Consider the following 16028-nt stretch of genomic DNA (forward strand, 5'->3'; position numbering starts at 1 on the left):
GTAACCCCCAACTCATTGTGTCTTTCACTCTTCTAGTTACTTTTACCAGGCTTGTTCAAAGAAAGCCGAGAGATCAGTAACTCACCAATGAATGGTCGTAAGCTTTCCCATGCTTCCTGCTTTGCATCCTGGGAAGCAAGCTTCAGCCTAGCTGGCTTCCATAGTGAGCTTTAAGACTGATAAAAGTCCCTGGAGTGGCTGTATGAAACTTCTTACCCTTGTTTTGCTAATGTTTCTGTGCACTTTGTTTAATAATGGTATGCCACCAAGCAAGTTTTTTTTTACCTTTTTATTAATAAATTCTCCTTCCTTTAGGGGGAGCTATATGTTTAAAAATACAATGTTCGTTAGCAGGCTAGCAAACTTGGGCTCAGATAAAATGTTAATGTGTTTATAGCTGCCAGTGTTTCTCCTCTGGCCTCAATTTCCCCAGTTCTACGTGTTTTCCTCCCTGGGGTGCTGCAGGGGGTTAATTAATTAAGATTTGTAAAGGGCTTTGAGGAGCTGGGGACAAAGTATTAGTGTCTCATGCCCCAAGGCATGGCCCCATCCTTTCATCCCAGCCAGTGGCACAGGCAACCCCATTCTTATGCATGCCAAGCTCCTAATCCCCTCTTGAATGTGGCAGCTTCCAAGGAAAAGGACAAGAGGCCTTAACTAGAAACAAAAATCCACTGTAATGAGGTGCTAAGGACTGAACTTTCAAGATTTATTCCTAACAAAATGGCTGAACAGAAAACTTAATAGTTTTCTGTGACTTCTAAGTCCCAGTCCAAAAAGGTGGGAATTATGGGAGGAGAAAAGCACACTAAATATCTAACAAGGAGATGACAGTTTCAGTATGAATAAGTATTTATTTTATTTTCCCAGGGAAGAGGGGAAGGGAAAGGGTCAGCATGTGTGTTACAAAATGATAACAAATGGAAGTACCCGGCACAGCAAAACCAACGATCAAATAAACAGTCCCCTGTGATGGGGGTTACCAGAGCCCAAGGGGGCTCAGTCTCCTGCAGTTCAGAAATGAGGGGAAGGGATCAGGGAAAGAACAGACAGGTACATGCTTTCCTCCCCTCCCTCCCTCCTTCCCTCCCTCCCCATAAATTCAAGATTTCACACGAAGCTTTGGTTTCTAGCAGTAAACATGGAGTTACATTCGTCCGTCTCCTATTAAACAATCTTGTGGCTACTTTGACATAAGTTTCTTGCACCTGCACAAAAGTTCCTGAGTGACTTGGATATACATTCATCTTCCCTTTCTTGGTCTCCCAACCCCACTTTCAAAATGGAAGGGTCCCCTCATTGCTTCTCTCTACCCTAGGATTAAAGTAGGCTTGATCTATCTAAATATAGCAATCTAAGTGTTTGGCATGAATCGCATATCAAGGAATGGTCTTGACTTGGGAGATTGGGAACAAGGGGTGGAGTATTCTTAGCTTATTCAGGGTTTTTGCACAAATATTTAAGAGTTGGGGAGATACCCCACAAATTAAAAAGTGTACGTGTGGGTATGTGGGCTTTTTTTTGGTGGGGGTGGGGGAGTGGAGGTAGGAGATAGGGTAGGAGTCAAGTTGTTAGGACAGAAGATCTGATCCAACATAGGAAATAGGGGAAGGGGAAACGAAAGGATGGTTAAAGACCCTCCCTGCAAGAGGGATCCCCAAGTTTATGTTTCAGATCCTTTTTGCCTGGTGCAGAACCTTTTGTCAAAGATGCTTTGGCTATTTTTCTCATACAAAAAGAAGTTTGTAAACATAAAACCCCAAAAGAACATGAAGAAAGACCAACACATTATATTTACACAAACTAGGCCACCTAGCAATCACCAAATCAGCTACTCGTGAAGTCCTACAAAACCCAGACAAATACAATAACTAGAGGGGGGCAGCAATTGGGGGAGACAAGAACCCAGGATGATTAGACACACATCACCCAATGCATTCTATTGCATTTGCCCCGTTTCAACACAGACAGGTAGGTTTTCAGAGATCTCACAGCATGTAAACAATACCCCCCCTTTCTCCTTTAGCTACCACTGCTGTAGCAGGGCAGGATGCTGGCCCTGGGCACCAGAAAGAAGCCATCATGTATGGTCTCTCTAGAAGCCGAGGAGGAAAGGCCCAGAATTTTTAAAGTTAAGGAATTTAGTCCTTTCTTTATATATCCATCCCCAGGCAGCTCAAGATGGGTTCAGTTATCGTTCTTAAAACCTATCTTTACTAAATCATATTTTTCACAAAAACACGCAAACACTTTGTTGTGCATGGTAGGCCTAGTCCAATCCAATGAAGGATGGATCTGGTTATATAAAGTGAGTCCCAAACCCTGGGATTAGAGGTCTGGAACAGGAATCCTTCATTATACATATATAGAAAACCCGCACCTATTCTGGGCTTCCCCTCTGCGCCTTTCACCTGGCCCAGCCTCTCCTAACCTCGGCACTGCCTGTTCCTGTTCAGACCAATTTTCAATCTTCCAGTAGAAAATCAAGTCATGGGGCTACTCAGTTAAAACCTAGTCTTCTGCGTTGAAGGGCGGGAGGAGAATGTTCAAGAGGACACCATGGCAGAAAAGCCAGCTCTGGCAAAAATGAGGTAGTTCAATAGGATATACACTCCAAATAGTTGTTCTCCCTGGTGATAAAACAACAAAAAGTATTCCTGCTGTGCAGACCCGGAGCTGCTGCCCACTTATCCCTGAGATTGCTCATGTACCTGAGAACACAGTGCAGGAATGAGGGCCTTAGATTAAAATACACAAAAATACAAAACCAGAATATTTATATTACGAAAAAAAGTTAAAATGCACAAGATACGTCATTCGCACACAGCTAGTGCAGTTGGCATCCTGGAGAAATTGGGACCCAAGGTGCAGTTATCCAAGGGACCAAATAAATAAAGTTGTATTGGCCCAAAAGGGGGTGGGAGTGAGCTTATGAGCAGCAGGTCTGCAGCCATTCCCCCAACACCCCATTTGCCTGTCGTCACAACCCATCACTTGGGACAGTTCTCAACACCCCATCTCAAGAGTGGGTTATGAGACAAGATGTGGAAAAACCTTGCCTTACCCCTGAGAGATGACCCTCCACAGAATGTAGTCGTTGTGGGTTGGGTCCATCAATCTGGTCTCACGCTTAATCTTTTCACTTTGGCATGGGAAATATGACATAGCCTTCTTTAAAAGGAAGGCAACTTCCCTATCCAGGTCACTTGCAAAAGCTGGAGATTCTGGGGGTGGAGACTCAGATAAAGCATGCAGGGAGAGATTTCCCCCAAAGCCCTCACATGCATTTGGATAGAGCATGGTTGGAGTTCCTTTGCCTCACCCTTTCCCCCCTGCCAAGAGGGAAGAGGAGGTGCTGCTGTGAACCCCGGCCTGAGATACATGGCAGTGCCAGCTGCCCTCTACCCACCCTGTCCCCACTTTCTCCATTCTGCCGATTGATGCCTGCTCCTAGAAACTTCCTGATCACAAAAGGATAGCCCCACCCCCACCCCACCCCCACCCACTGTGGCTCAATTCTGGGCCTCTGGGAGCAGGGCAGGGCTATGGATCTCTTCTTCTTCCTCCCGAAAGTAGACTGGCTTTCCTTGTGAGCTGGGGGCCTGCTGGGCTTTCAGCGGACACGAGGCCACCATATGGCTGATGCTCTGGCAGAAGTGGCACTTCTTGGGCTGGGGTGGCAGCTTGCATTCCTTGGCATGGTGGTCTAGACCTCCACAGTTGTAGCACCTAGTACAAAGCAAGATGGTAAAGTTGAGAAAGGAGTTGAGAAGAGATCAGAAGCCTTTCTCTGACTGAGGACACCTGGGCTCTAGATGCTACGTTCCGTTTCACGTCAACGTGGAAATACTGAAATGCCAAGAATGGAAATCACGGACCCCAACTGGGACTGCAATTTGGGGGATAGGTAAGATTCTACCATACCCTTAAAAAACTGTACCTGTCATTCATTAAAAATATGGAAGAAATTAAGGGAGTCAGAGTTTATGATGTGTTCGAGCACAGAGCTAAGATGAAAGAAACCAGCCATTTGGAGACCTGGTGAAAAAGCAACAGGTACAGAGGCATACCCCATCTCATCCCCACAGTTTGCTTTCACATCCCTGGTCTCCCGTAGTTCTAAAAGAATCGTGTGAGGTTAGTGTCACTATTCCTACTTAGCTGGCGTTCGCAGAACAAAATTACTTGTCAAGTAGAAGAGCTAGGTGCCCTCCCCACACACTGCCCTCTCCTGTCTCCCACATCTATAGCACGTACCCCAACCCTCCAGAAGTTGCCAGGGACCTCAGGCTTCATTTTAGCTTTGGCAACCTAGTCCAAGAAATGCAGCAAGATTGGGAGAGCTCTCCCATCCTCAGCCCATACAAGCCGCCTTCCAATCCATACCTGTCTCCCTTTGACCTGCGCTTCTGCATGTTCTTTCCTTTTGGCCGCCGCTCACTCCCAATACAGAACACCCCACCAGGGCCGGTGACGCGGATAGATTCCAGGCCCTTGGCGGACTTCTTAAAGGTGAACTCCACTGCCTCACCCTCCTTCAGGCTCCTGAAGCCCTCCATGTGCAGCTTACTCTGGGGATGGGAAACATGGGAAACTTACTCTGGGGATGGGAAACATCATGTTATCCTCCATCATTATAATACCAAAAAACCCCATCCACGTATCCCTGTAACGTAGGAAGAACAAGTGTGGTAACACTTCCATTTATCATAAAAAAGACTGACTCCAAGAGTCACCACAAGAAATCTACAGAAGAACAAGAAGTCTACATTCTGTTAACAAAGAACAATCATTGTATAAACAAATGCCATTACATTTTCTCTTGTTTAAAGTTCTAAATAAAACAGAACAGAGGGGAAATTCTAACACATTACACTTATAAGAAACCAACAAATGTAAAAATCACAAAATATAAAACCACAGGCCTGTACACTTCAAAAATGCCAAGTTCATGAAAGACAAAGCCTGAAGTAAACAAACTAAACCATTAAACGCATGATCCTGGATGGAATCCTGGAACAGAAAAAAATATTAGGACAGTTACAATGAAATATTTAGAGATAAAGGGACTTGAGATCTGCAATTTATGGTTAAGAGAAAAAGAATAAGTCTATGTGCACAACAAAAAAGAATGACAAAGCAAATGGGACAAAATGTTAAGACGTGATCATTCTGGGTAAGAGTTATATGGGAGTGTTTAATACTTGCAATGTCTTTTCAAGTTTGAAATTATATTTTAAAAAATGTTGCTGAATGTTGAAGGAAAGACAGTATGACACAAGCAGATGGATCAGTAGATTATAAGGGAAAGTCCACTAGAACCAGGTAGATGTGGAGAAATCAATAGGTGAGGAAAATAATTCAATAAATACTATTGAAAAAATTAGTTATCCATTTGGAAATAAAGCCAGAATTCTATACTTTGTATGATATGTACATTCCAGAGGACTTGTCTAAAAAAAAAAGGAAAAAACCCCACCAAAGCTATAAAAGACAGATGATTATTAGACTGATGAAACTACAAAAAGCTACTATACATCAATAAGAAAAAACAATCACAAAACAGAACATAAGTAGGTAATTTGTAGGACAGCATTGACACATGTCCAATCTCACTGGCAAAAAACAACCACCATGCAGCCATTAAAAAGAATGTCAAGTCCCTGCTTTATTCACAGCTAATTGTCACCTAAGTAATGCGTCACACATTTTTGGATGAATTAACAAAAAGGTAGATTTTAATTATTTGAGTTGCAAAAATGACCAGATTACATTATTAGAGGAAAAAAGATTTAGAATGTGTGTAACAATCCCATTAAAACACTGTGTTTGTACCAAAATTTAAAAATATTGACACTTGCAAAGAAGAGGCTAGCAGCCTTCAAAAACAGCTAGTTGAGTGGCAAAACCAGTGTCAGAAGAACCCAGGGTTCCTGATTAGAAGGTCACAGCCCATTCCACCTTGACACTTACTGCACCAACAACATGTTACTGGAGGTGACAGCCCCTCCCAGAACCTACCCAGAATAGACTTCATTAGTTTCCTTCATTATAGTAAAGTATCCGAAGAGCTTGTCAAATGTCAAAAAGGTGGAGTCATCACAGAAAACAGCGTTTAGAGAAGCAAAAGGGATCACTGTGCACATCATCCTGATGCTTGAGGGACCATGAACAAGTAGCATGAGTATTTTAGGCTGGTAAAGACGATTTCAAACTGGGGCTTAGGTGAATCATGCTCTTTAGCCAGATGGGATCCCCAATTCCTCAACCATTTATATTTTTTGTTGTAATTTAGATGATATTGCTTAAGACAAAACTTCCACTGAGATAATTGATTAAGAGCACAGGCTCAGATGCCGGACACATCCTGGTTCATGAAATGCTGGTTCTACCCATCTCCAGCTGCATGACTCTCTGGGTCTCAGATCCTTCAGAGAATGGGCCAATAGCAAGGTAAGGCTCTAACGAAGATTATGCGGGCATGCAAATATCAAGAATATGGGCTCAGTAGATATTTCCTATATTATTTTCTGTAGCGTTTCTCCAGCTTTGGACTATAGAAATAGTCCAAAGGTTGGGGATCCTTTCACTTCTTTTTATTCCCATAGGAACACCCAGGGGGAAACCTCCTTCCCAATGTTGATGTGAGAGCAGGGGTAGGGCATTAAAGAAGGCAATAAAAACACTGCAGAAGGCTGCAAGCCCCCTCCCCCTTCCCTGTTGTGCAGTACCTATCTTGATCTGAAGTTAGATTTGATTTGTCTCTTGCTGAGATGGGACAAGTCAGGAGATAGAGGAGCTGAACCAAGAGCATTCTTGACCCGAGCAATGCCAGCTTTTCCCATTTGCCTAGTGGGCTCTTAGGTTGGGACACCCCCAGATCTAGCTGTGATTTGGCACATAAGTGATTAAGAACAAAGATTTGGAGTCTGAGGGCCTGTTCCCCCCTTTCTGTGCTAACCTTCAAAATGGGAGTAAACACTAATTTTATGGTGGTGCTGTGAGGTTTTATGCACGAAAAGTAATTAACACATAGCCTGCCACACATTAAATCCTCAGTGAGTGGCAATTATCATCAACCTCCTCAGATGGTAACAGTGGGAACCAAGTGTCAAGAGACTCGGAATTTTAACTCTGGTTTTTATCACTAACTAGTGGAAACTCAGAAAAATATCCCCTCTCTGAGATCCAGTTCACTGAGTACAACACTCTCCTTATCTATACCTCATAGGCTTACTGTGAGAACAAGAGGATCATATAAATGGGGAACAGGGTGAAACTGACTAGTCCTCTCAGGTCACCCACTCCATCACTGGAGGATTTGAGGTCTATTTAAGACTTTCAAAGAGTAAAAAAAAAAACAAACACCAAAAACCACAAAACCCTGCAGGCACCTCACCATAACCAGTCAAGATTTAGCCTGGTGGTCTCCAGGGGTGGCTCTCTGCCCCCCACCCCACCCCTTCCTAAAACACATAGTTTGAATTCCTCTCTTATCAGATAGGTAATCAGCATGCAGCCCCACTGAGCCAGCCTTACAGGGCCTGCATCAGAAAGGAGCCAGAAATTCTTGCTACCACCCCCACCCCGCCTCCAACCACACACAAAGCAGGGCCCCGCCCCTCTCCCCATCCCCTCCAAAAAAGAAAAAGCTTTGGGGGGAGGGGCAAGGCTTGAACTCCCCCAATAGAGCCCAGCCCCAGGAAACAAAGAGTTGACACTGGTTGGTTCTGGTGGTCAGATTCCTGGAGTTCCAAAGGCTACAGATTCCCCCAACCCCACCCCCCTTCACCACATTCATCAGTTCCTTCCTTCCTCTTCGGGATGGGGTTATGGTCACCGTGTAAAAAGTGGATAGATGGATAGAGACACCTTTCTTCCCCAGTCAGGCTTGTTAGGTCTCCCAAAGTCACCGCCAGCAGCCATCTTTCCTTCTCTCTGACTTGCCATCCCATGCTTCCAGGGGTGGAACTAAACAGGATTTGATCCCCTCCACTCTGATGCCTTCAGTCAAATCCTTTACAAAGGAACCCGATCTAGGGTTACTTATGCAGATAAATTATTTTAAAGGTGATAGAGGAGGCAGGCCTCCCATCTTCCTTTCCCAATTTGTTCAAGGAAGGAAGACGCAGCCTACCCTACCGTGGGGGGCCCACCGCATAAGAGAAGATGAAATTAAACAGAAAAGTTTCAGAAGGCTTTTTTTTTGGACGGCAGGGAAGGACTTCTGCTCCCTTCATACCTCACCACTGCTTAACCAATCTTCCCCCACATCAAGTACCCCCATTCTAGCATCAACATATGCCTTTTAAAGTTTAGAGATAGAAGAATGTGGAGTAAAAAGCTCACAGGAATCTCAGTTTCCCTCATCTTGCTCTATGAAAAGTTGGATAAACTCTGGTTCTTTGATCATTTGTGAAAGCAGAGGAACAGACTTAATGATAACGAAGTCCCTGCCAGCTCTAAACAGCCCTTTTTTGTTACACCGCTCCTTTCTATATAAGTGGCAGTCACAGGGATCAAAGCTGGGGTTTCCGGCTTTTCTGCAACACCCAGGGCCATTGCAGCTCAAGGCTATCTAGTACATGTCTGTACCCTCAGTTCCAGATGCCCAGCAGTGCACACCTTAGTGGAATAAACTAAGTTCTCTATGATCCAAAATTACTATTATTTACTAATGCTTACTATAAGCTAAGCAGTGTTTTAAGCACTTTACATGTTGTAACACATGTAACTCTTAAGCCAAGCCTGTGAGGTAGGCGTTTTAATGACCCTGATATTACAGCTGAGGTCATGGTGGCAGAAGAGTTAAGCACTTTGCCCAAATTCAGTGACAGGCAGAGTTGGGCTGAACTAGCCTGACTCCAGTCACAGGACAGCTATGCAATGTAACACAAGTCACATAGACATTTTAAAACGTTCTCATAGCTACATTTAAAAAGTGGGGAAAAAAAGGTGAAATTAATTTTAATGACTCAATCCTGAGGTGTCCTGAAAGTAGTGGGTTTTGGTGGGGCTAGGAAACCAACCGGTTCTTCCAGAAGCAGTTTGTTTGACAGAGAGGATGGAGAAAGAGATTTGTCCAAAACCACCCGCTGATGCCTGAGTTTTCCACCAGATGGGGCTGCTCATCAGCCCGACCACACAAAGGCAGTCAGAGGGAGAGTGGAGGGAGCAAGAGAGCAAGGAGCTGCGGGGTTCAGAACTGTGCACACAAGTGTTCATCTAGATTGATCTCCCCAGCTCCTTTGGGTAGACATCTCTGTTCTCAGGAAGATGGAGTTTCAAAGGGACTGAACTCTGATGAGGACCCACCCTGGGATGGGGTGCTTATTTCCCATCCTGCCTCGGCCCACCCACCCAAAGAGTGCAGGAGAGGCTCCTGGAGTTTTAAGCCAGAAACCCTGTTGTTCTAGTGTTTACAAAAGCCATTTACTTGGACTTCGGTTTCCTGTCTGAATTAAATTAACTCCAAGCTGAGATAATTTAAAATTAGTCTGTACTAATTATGTACTATTCTTGAAAATTTTCTCTTCCTCCTCCCCCAGCTCCTTTGACCTCCCAGACTTAACACAGAGCAATTACAATTCATGCCCGCAGGAAGAAGGGAGGGATGGAAGTTTTGCCCAGGGTAGTTTCTCCCCACACCCCCCAAATTACAAAACCCACAGAATTCCACAAGGATGGGGAGAGTTAAAGTTTGATTAGGAATGTACCAGGAACCACCTTACCCTGGGGAAAGTCACCGATTATCACTTATAGGCAAGTAGTAGTTTCACCAAATACAAAGTGTAAGTTTCTCATAGTGAAAGCTTTGCCCAGGATGGTGGCACAGACTTCATTTGGGACATTGTCTAGAAAGCTTGTCTCCTCAGAAAAAAAGGATCCAAGAAGACCCCATAATGCTCAAACTAACCCAGTTATTTCTCTACCAACTTCCTGAAAGTCAAAGTGATTCAGTCAATTTTTTTTTTTTTAAATCTGCTTTTTCCTATTAAGATAAAAATGCATTAACTAATGAATGGCCACCAAATGTGTGGCTTTCAGTCCATCCAGAAAGAGCTGCTACCAGTTAACAATCCCCTCTCCATCTCCAGTCTTTTCCTCTGGAGGAAAACCTCTGCTGGCAAGGATTCCAGTGTTCCCCACACACTCCTCATTCCTCAAGGGCCCCTTTCTTTACCTTCATTCCTTTAGCCCTCCAACTGAGGACTAGAAAACTAACCAGACATTAGTCCCTCTCTTTAAAGAGCTTACAGGTTAGTTAGGGGAGAGGGTAGAACAAGTACATCACTAACGACTAGATGTGAGATAACACCAGCAAGGTTATAAACCAGGGTGGGAAGATCTCTTTACGTTCTCCCCTTCCCGGCCCTACGCGAAAGCCAAGAGTCCTAACCTAGACCCTGCCTGAGGTTGCTCTAGCCACTCGCGCTCATATTGGAAAAAAAAAATAAAATAAAATAAGCAGCTCACGGGGCTTCAGCTGTTTCGACAGTTTCTCAGTATTGAAAGTTTTTTCTCCTAACCCAAACTCAATCCCTTGGTTAAACTATGGCTCCTCTTTTGCCCCCAAGCCTTCTAATTCAGCATTTTAGCCAGAAAACCATTTTTTTTAAATATTTGGGTTCTGAAGAGTGGTGGGAGAAAGCAGGGAGCCTCGTTCTCACTTTCAAATCTTGGAGGTTTGGGAGTTGAGCCACAGTAAACATGAATTAAGTCAAAACTCTTTAAAATCACCATAGAGATTTCAGAGTCTCAGGAAATTGAGACAGTTTAACTCTCTTTCTTTCTCCAGCTTTCCCTGTATAACCGTGCTTTCGCGAGTAGGGTGATTTTGTCTCCCAGGGAGCGTTTGGTTAATGTCCGGAGACATTTTTGGTTGTCACAACTAAAGGATGTCTGTAAAGAGGAATTATCCTGCTCCAAATAGTGCTGAGGGTGAGAAACCTTGATTTAAGGGCTGGCCATCTGCCATTATGACTCTTAAATTCCTCTACACCCAGGGATAGGCAGAGAGTTCAAGATCTGGAAGGCTGAGTGAAAGGATTATTAGAGAAATCCCTTTGCTTCATTTATTTATTTATTTTTACAAGGCTAAGGGTGGGTTTTCTTTCCCACTTATCCACACCTGGGGGCATTAAGTGAGAGGGAGCATAGGAAACAGTAATGAACAGTATTGGGAACCAAATGGGCCCACCTGGGAAGGGAAAAGAAAATGTTAAATTGCTTTCCCCCCTTCCTCTCTTCTTAGAAAGGGGTTCCCTGACCTCCTCCCCTGGCAGTTTTCTAAGGATAATTATCCTTCTCACCACCTGCACACCCCAACTCCAGGGTCCCCACCAGCAGCAGCCAAAGAAGGGGAGATTTTTCTTCTTAAAGAGAAAATATCTTACCCTCTCTCCACTTTGGGAACACTTTCCTCTCCCTGGACAATTTTTAGGGATCATCCTGCATCGACTTAATTCTTCTACTGTAGATTTCCAGAGAGACATTTCCAATTTCTCAAGTGCAGGGACTGGGATCACTTGTCTCACTTAATGCGATGGTAGGGTTTGAGGCGTAACCCACACCCCAGCGTGTGCTACCAAGAGCTAACAGGTAAGGCTCAGTTCATTGTCCTCTGTGGCTGCTGGTCATTAACAAATTCTTGATTCCTTATCCCAGCTCAGCTCCCTCCTGATAACTCAACTGTGGAATTTCCCTGGACATTCCAGAACCTGATGTCCAGATTATCTCCTGACTAACCCATCTGAAACAGCTCGTGGGCTCCACTCCCCAAACCTAAAGGTCCCTGCTTGCTTCTATGTTATCCAGTATTTCCAATTGCTTTCGATTCTAAGGTTAAGTACAGTGAGGCACAGATCAACTTGCTGTTGGGATTTGGTTATCACTGTGGAGGTTTGGAACTAGCCACCCCAAGATGGGGTTCTGTGGTACGTGGATTGTTTCATATAGATAAAGGAAAGTTTAGCTGGGGCCTCAAAAGAACTTCTGCCCCTCCCTTAACTACCTAGAAGAACTTGAAGTAGGGGACTGGCTTATAACAAGAGATTATCAGAGATAACCTCTTTTAATCTACCTTTAGAGCAGGACAATCTTCCATTTACTAAACATCTGCTCTTATATTCCTGCAATGACCCTCTGAAGCCCCCAAAGCACCGTATCTCATCCCTAGCTGAGGATGTCTTATATACCCATGTTCCTTTCTCTCTCTGAACCTCTTGTGTATGTGGCGTATCTGTCTCATGTATGCGGAGTTCCCATACATATGTATGTATTAAACTTGGTTTTTCTCTCTTGCTAATCTAATGTCTACTTGACTATTAGACCAGCCTAAGGAACTCTTGAGGTTCAAGTTTCTTCCCCACATCACCAAGGAACCCCAGGTGATGGGAAGCTTCGTTCCCCTCAGCCCCTCCCTATTTAGCAACCTTAGGAATGGAGGAAAGAAAATGTTGGGTCTGACTCATTCCAACTTTCCCAAAGTTGGGGAAGCTGTCCAGTCCATCTCCAGACCAGGAGAGATTTTAATCTCTGTGATCAAATAAATGGGAGAGGGGGGAGCTGGCCACCCTGCTGAGGAGGGCCATTCAAAACTGGTTCCTGTAATAAAGTGATTTACTAGATCTAAAGAGGCCAATTCCCTTCTTTCTCCCAGAATTACTTCCTGTGGGTTATCATTCACATATGTAAATGAGACAGGAAAGGGGGCAAAGTCACCAGCCAGAACTAGTTGATGGAGGGGGTGAGCCCGGGTGAGCATCCCGCTGCAGACCCTCCTGGCAGATCTTCAAGTAGCCCAGTGACCCCAAGTCCCCCACCCTAACTGTGGGGTGTGCCATCTTCTTGCACAATCTATCTCCCTGGTTTCCCCCACTCTAGGTCCTCACTGAGGGCCCCCAGCCAGTCCACCCAGCATCTCCCTTCACTACCCCTCCCCCTCCAGATACCATCCCTCAGGCTCCAACCCTTAATCCCTACATCCTCCTTTCCCCTCCCCCATGGATCCTAAAGCCAACCTCTCCGAAGTAACCCCTCCTTGCCCGGCCTGGGTGCCAACCTACTTGGCCTGGGATTAGTAATTTTCTTCCTAGGCCCAACCCTAAAACTCCAACAGTGGAGGAAACACAGGCAGTGACTTCCTTTACATGGTTGTTATGAGTGGCTGGTGTCCCAGGACCACCGGGACGCTTCCGAGACATTCAAGAAGGGGTAAGAGGTAAAGGGAGGCCAGGGAAGAGGGAAACCTGAAGTCTTCTGGCTCCTTGTTTGAGGCCAGGAATGTTAGGACAGCAATGAATGGCTGTCTGGGGCCATAAACGGCAAGCTGAGGAGAGTAGGTCCAGAAGCTAACCTCCCTCCACCCCCTGCCTTGCGACACTGAATTTCACCCCCACTGTGCTGCCTTGCTTTAACTGAGAACTTGGTGTTGTGACCTAACTCATTCCCAGCCTGGCCCAGGAATCTAAGGCCTGGGCCCCTTAGGTTTTCCTTCCTGGTAGGAACTGGACAGCAGAAGCCCAGCCAAGTGAGTGCCTGAGATCCGTCCCTTGGAGGAATTTCAAGCCCCCAAATAGATCCTTCAAGGATCTGCCAAACCCACAGAGGCCCCAGGGCTTGAGTTTTGAGTCTCGGGTGATCACCTGGGTGAGGAAACCCTGCTGACCTCAGCTTTACCCTCGTTGGATCCCAGAGAGTTTTCCCTCCCTCTCTCGCCCCCCAGCTCCATTCACGTCACAGAAAGGCGCTGGGCGCTCAGGGCGCTGCTGTGGCCCAGCATGTGCTTCCCTAGCTGGCCTGCTCGCCCTCCCCCCAGCGGCAAGCACAATACAACCTTAGTTTCTGCCACATGGGGTCACCTCCCTGCCCCCTTTCCTAGGGGAAAGAGGTAACAGACACGTGGTAAGTCAGAGGGGTTCCCCGAAGCGGGTGGGAGGTGCTGATCAGCGGCTCTGCCCCACACTCTCCTCCCCTTGGAGTTCACGGGGACCAGAACTGGGGTGCCACCACAAAGATGGGAACGCACAATGAGGGCTCTCGGTCTCCCTCAATCCACCAGCCGAGTCCGTCCGCCCACCCTTGGATGCGCGCGCCAACACCCCCTTCCCCGCCAAAGTTACCAGAATCGATCTCACCTGGTGCACAAAGACATCCACCGGAGGATCGAGTGCGACCCCGGCGCGGGCGGTCATGGACAGGAAGCCGAACCCCATGCGCACGTTGAACCACTTGCAGATGCCGGCACCGTGCAGCAGCTGCGGCTCCTCTGCCGCGCGGGCCGCGTCCTCCGGCGCCTCTTCCGGCGCCTTGGCGCAGCCACCTGGAGATTGGGAGGGCGCTCAGCTGGGGGGTCACGGAATTGGAGGACCCTCTGAGGCCCGGCAGGGAGACCCGAGTGTCCAGCCCGCGGGTGAACACCCAAGAGGCTGCAACTACTAAGCAGCCGGTGATTAAAAGACCTGTCCCGGCTGCCTCCCGCGCTCCCCAAGCTTACACTGAGAGGCCAGTGGTGCCCCGAAAGTTTTGCTCCTCTTCCCACAACACGTTGCCCGGGGACAGACCGCCGGACAGGCCCCTCCTCTTCTCTCCCCCAGCCCTCGTAGCCTTGGTGTGCACGCCGCTGGGACACCAGGGTTCTTTGCTCCACAGATGGCCCCCTGAAGCAGGAGGCCGCACAGACTTGGGGGCCTTCGGCCAGCCTGGGGGACACTTTCCCACCTCCCATTTATGTGGCTCCTGGGCGACCCTGCAGCTTAGGGTGTCCCCAATAAGTCCCGAGCTCGAACCTGCAAACTGCTGGTTTGACACAGAGCCCATGGTAGTCGGCTAAGCCCGCGGCCCTGGCCCCAGGTCGGGTGGCTGCTGGCCCCAGAGAAGTCGGGAGGCAAAGGGGTGGCTCGGAGAAGAGGCTGCTACATCTTCCCCAGCACAATAGCGGTGGGAGGGCCCACGGCTTTTCAAAGGCTCCCAAATTCTAAAAGACAATGACCCAACCCCCCGCGGGCAGCCCCCTCCCCTCGCCTCCCTCTTCTTTCCCCTCCCTTCCCCTCCGGCTCCAGCTCCTGCCCTCCCCCACTACTGCAGTCTCTGACACCTCTGGGGTGTCCCTTCTCAGAACCTTGAGGTTTGACACCCCCTCCCCACGAACACAACTGGAGATGGAGCCCGTCAGCCCTAGAAGTCTTGAGTACCCCTGGATTTGGGATCCTGCACTTTAAGGACTCATTGGGGGTCCCCAAAGCAGCATACAGGTGGGGGGCTTGTGGGGGGGTTAGTTTTAAAACCATGTGACTGCTCCCACACACACTCACACACCACCCCCACCCCCCGCGCAGATAATTATACATTCCAGAGAGTTGGGGGAGGGAGGTGTGAGCCTGGCAGCGCTGGCCAATCAGAGACACAAACCACCTGTCAAGGGAGAAATGGATGATCCCTCCCCCTCCCCCAGCTCTTGAGCGCCCCTCCCCCTCCCTTCCCCTACAGGCCTCGGAGCTGACCCGGCTGCTCCGCGCTGACCCGCTCTCACCCCCCACCCTCGTGTGCTTAGATAGACCTGGAGTTCAGGACACTAGGAAGCCTGCGATGGGAAGCAGGGGGGAGGCTGGAGACTCGGCAGGGCTGATCTCCAGTCCAGACCAAGGCGTTGTCTCTCAAAGTCTGTCTATCTCTAACTGAATGTCTCTGCCTCCCTGAGTTACCGACTGAGTTTTTCTGGACCTCTCAAAGCGCTCCTAATTGACTGTAAAGAATCCTTCCTTCTTTCCTTCCAAATCTGTGTCTAAAATTGACCCCGTGTGGAGCTTTCTGTGAGAGCAGAAGGAACCCAAAGAGGCTTGACGTGTGTTCCTCTCTCCAGCAGCTGTCTTTATCCTGCCCTTATCCCCATCCTGTCCCTATCCGTTTCAGGGAGAGGGGCTAGGTGGGTAGGTGGGTCCAGGCATTTCCTTCAGTGCTCCAGACACTCAGGTTCCCAGACCCTCAGTTTCAGAGTCCCATCCTAAAGTGTGCTTCTCTCCCCGCAG

At 47.3% G+C, this 16028-nt stretch overlaps 1 protein-coding gene across 1 annotated transcript; it reads right to left on the reverse strand.

Annotated features, from left to right (window-relative positions):
• Nucleotides 1–3512: 3512 nt before the first annotated feature.
• On the reverse strand, nt 3513–14820 carry LIN28A (lin-28 homolog A; the record flags this gene model as incomplete). The annotated part of the gene is made up of 4 exons (XM_081054887.1): nt 3513–3729; nt 4387–4571; nt 14139–14323; nt 14790–14820. The coding sequence occupies 4 exons, from the start codon at nt 14818–14820 to the stop codon at nt 3513–3515; spliced, it is 618 nt and encodes a 205-aa protein (XP_080911013.1).
• Nucleotides 14821–16028: the final 1208 nt, after the last annotated feature.

Source organism: Rhinolophus hipposideros, assembly GCF_964194185.1.
Source record: "Rhinolophus hipposideros genome assembly, chromosome: 8".
NCBI classification, from domain to species: domain Eukaryota; kingdom Metazoa; phylum Chordata; class Mammalia; order Chiroptera; family Rhinolophidae; genus Rhinolophus; species Rhinolophus hipposideros.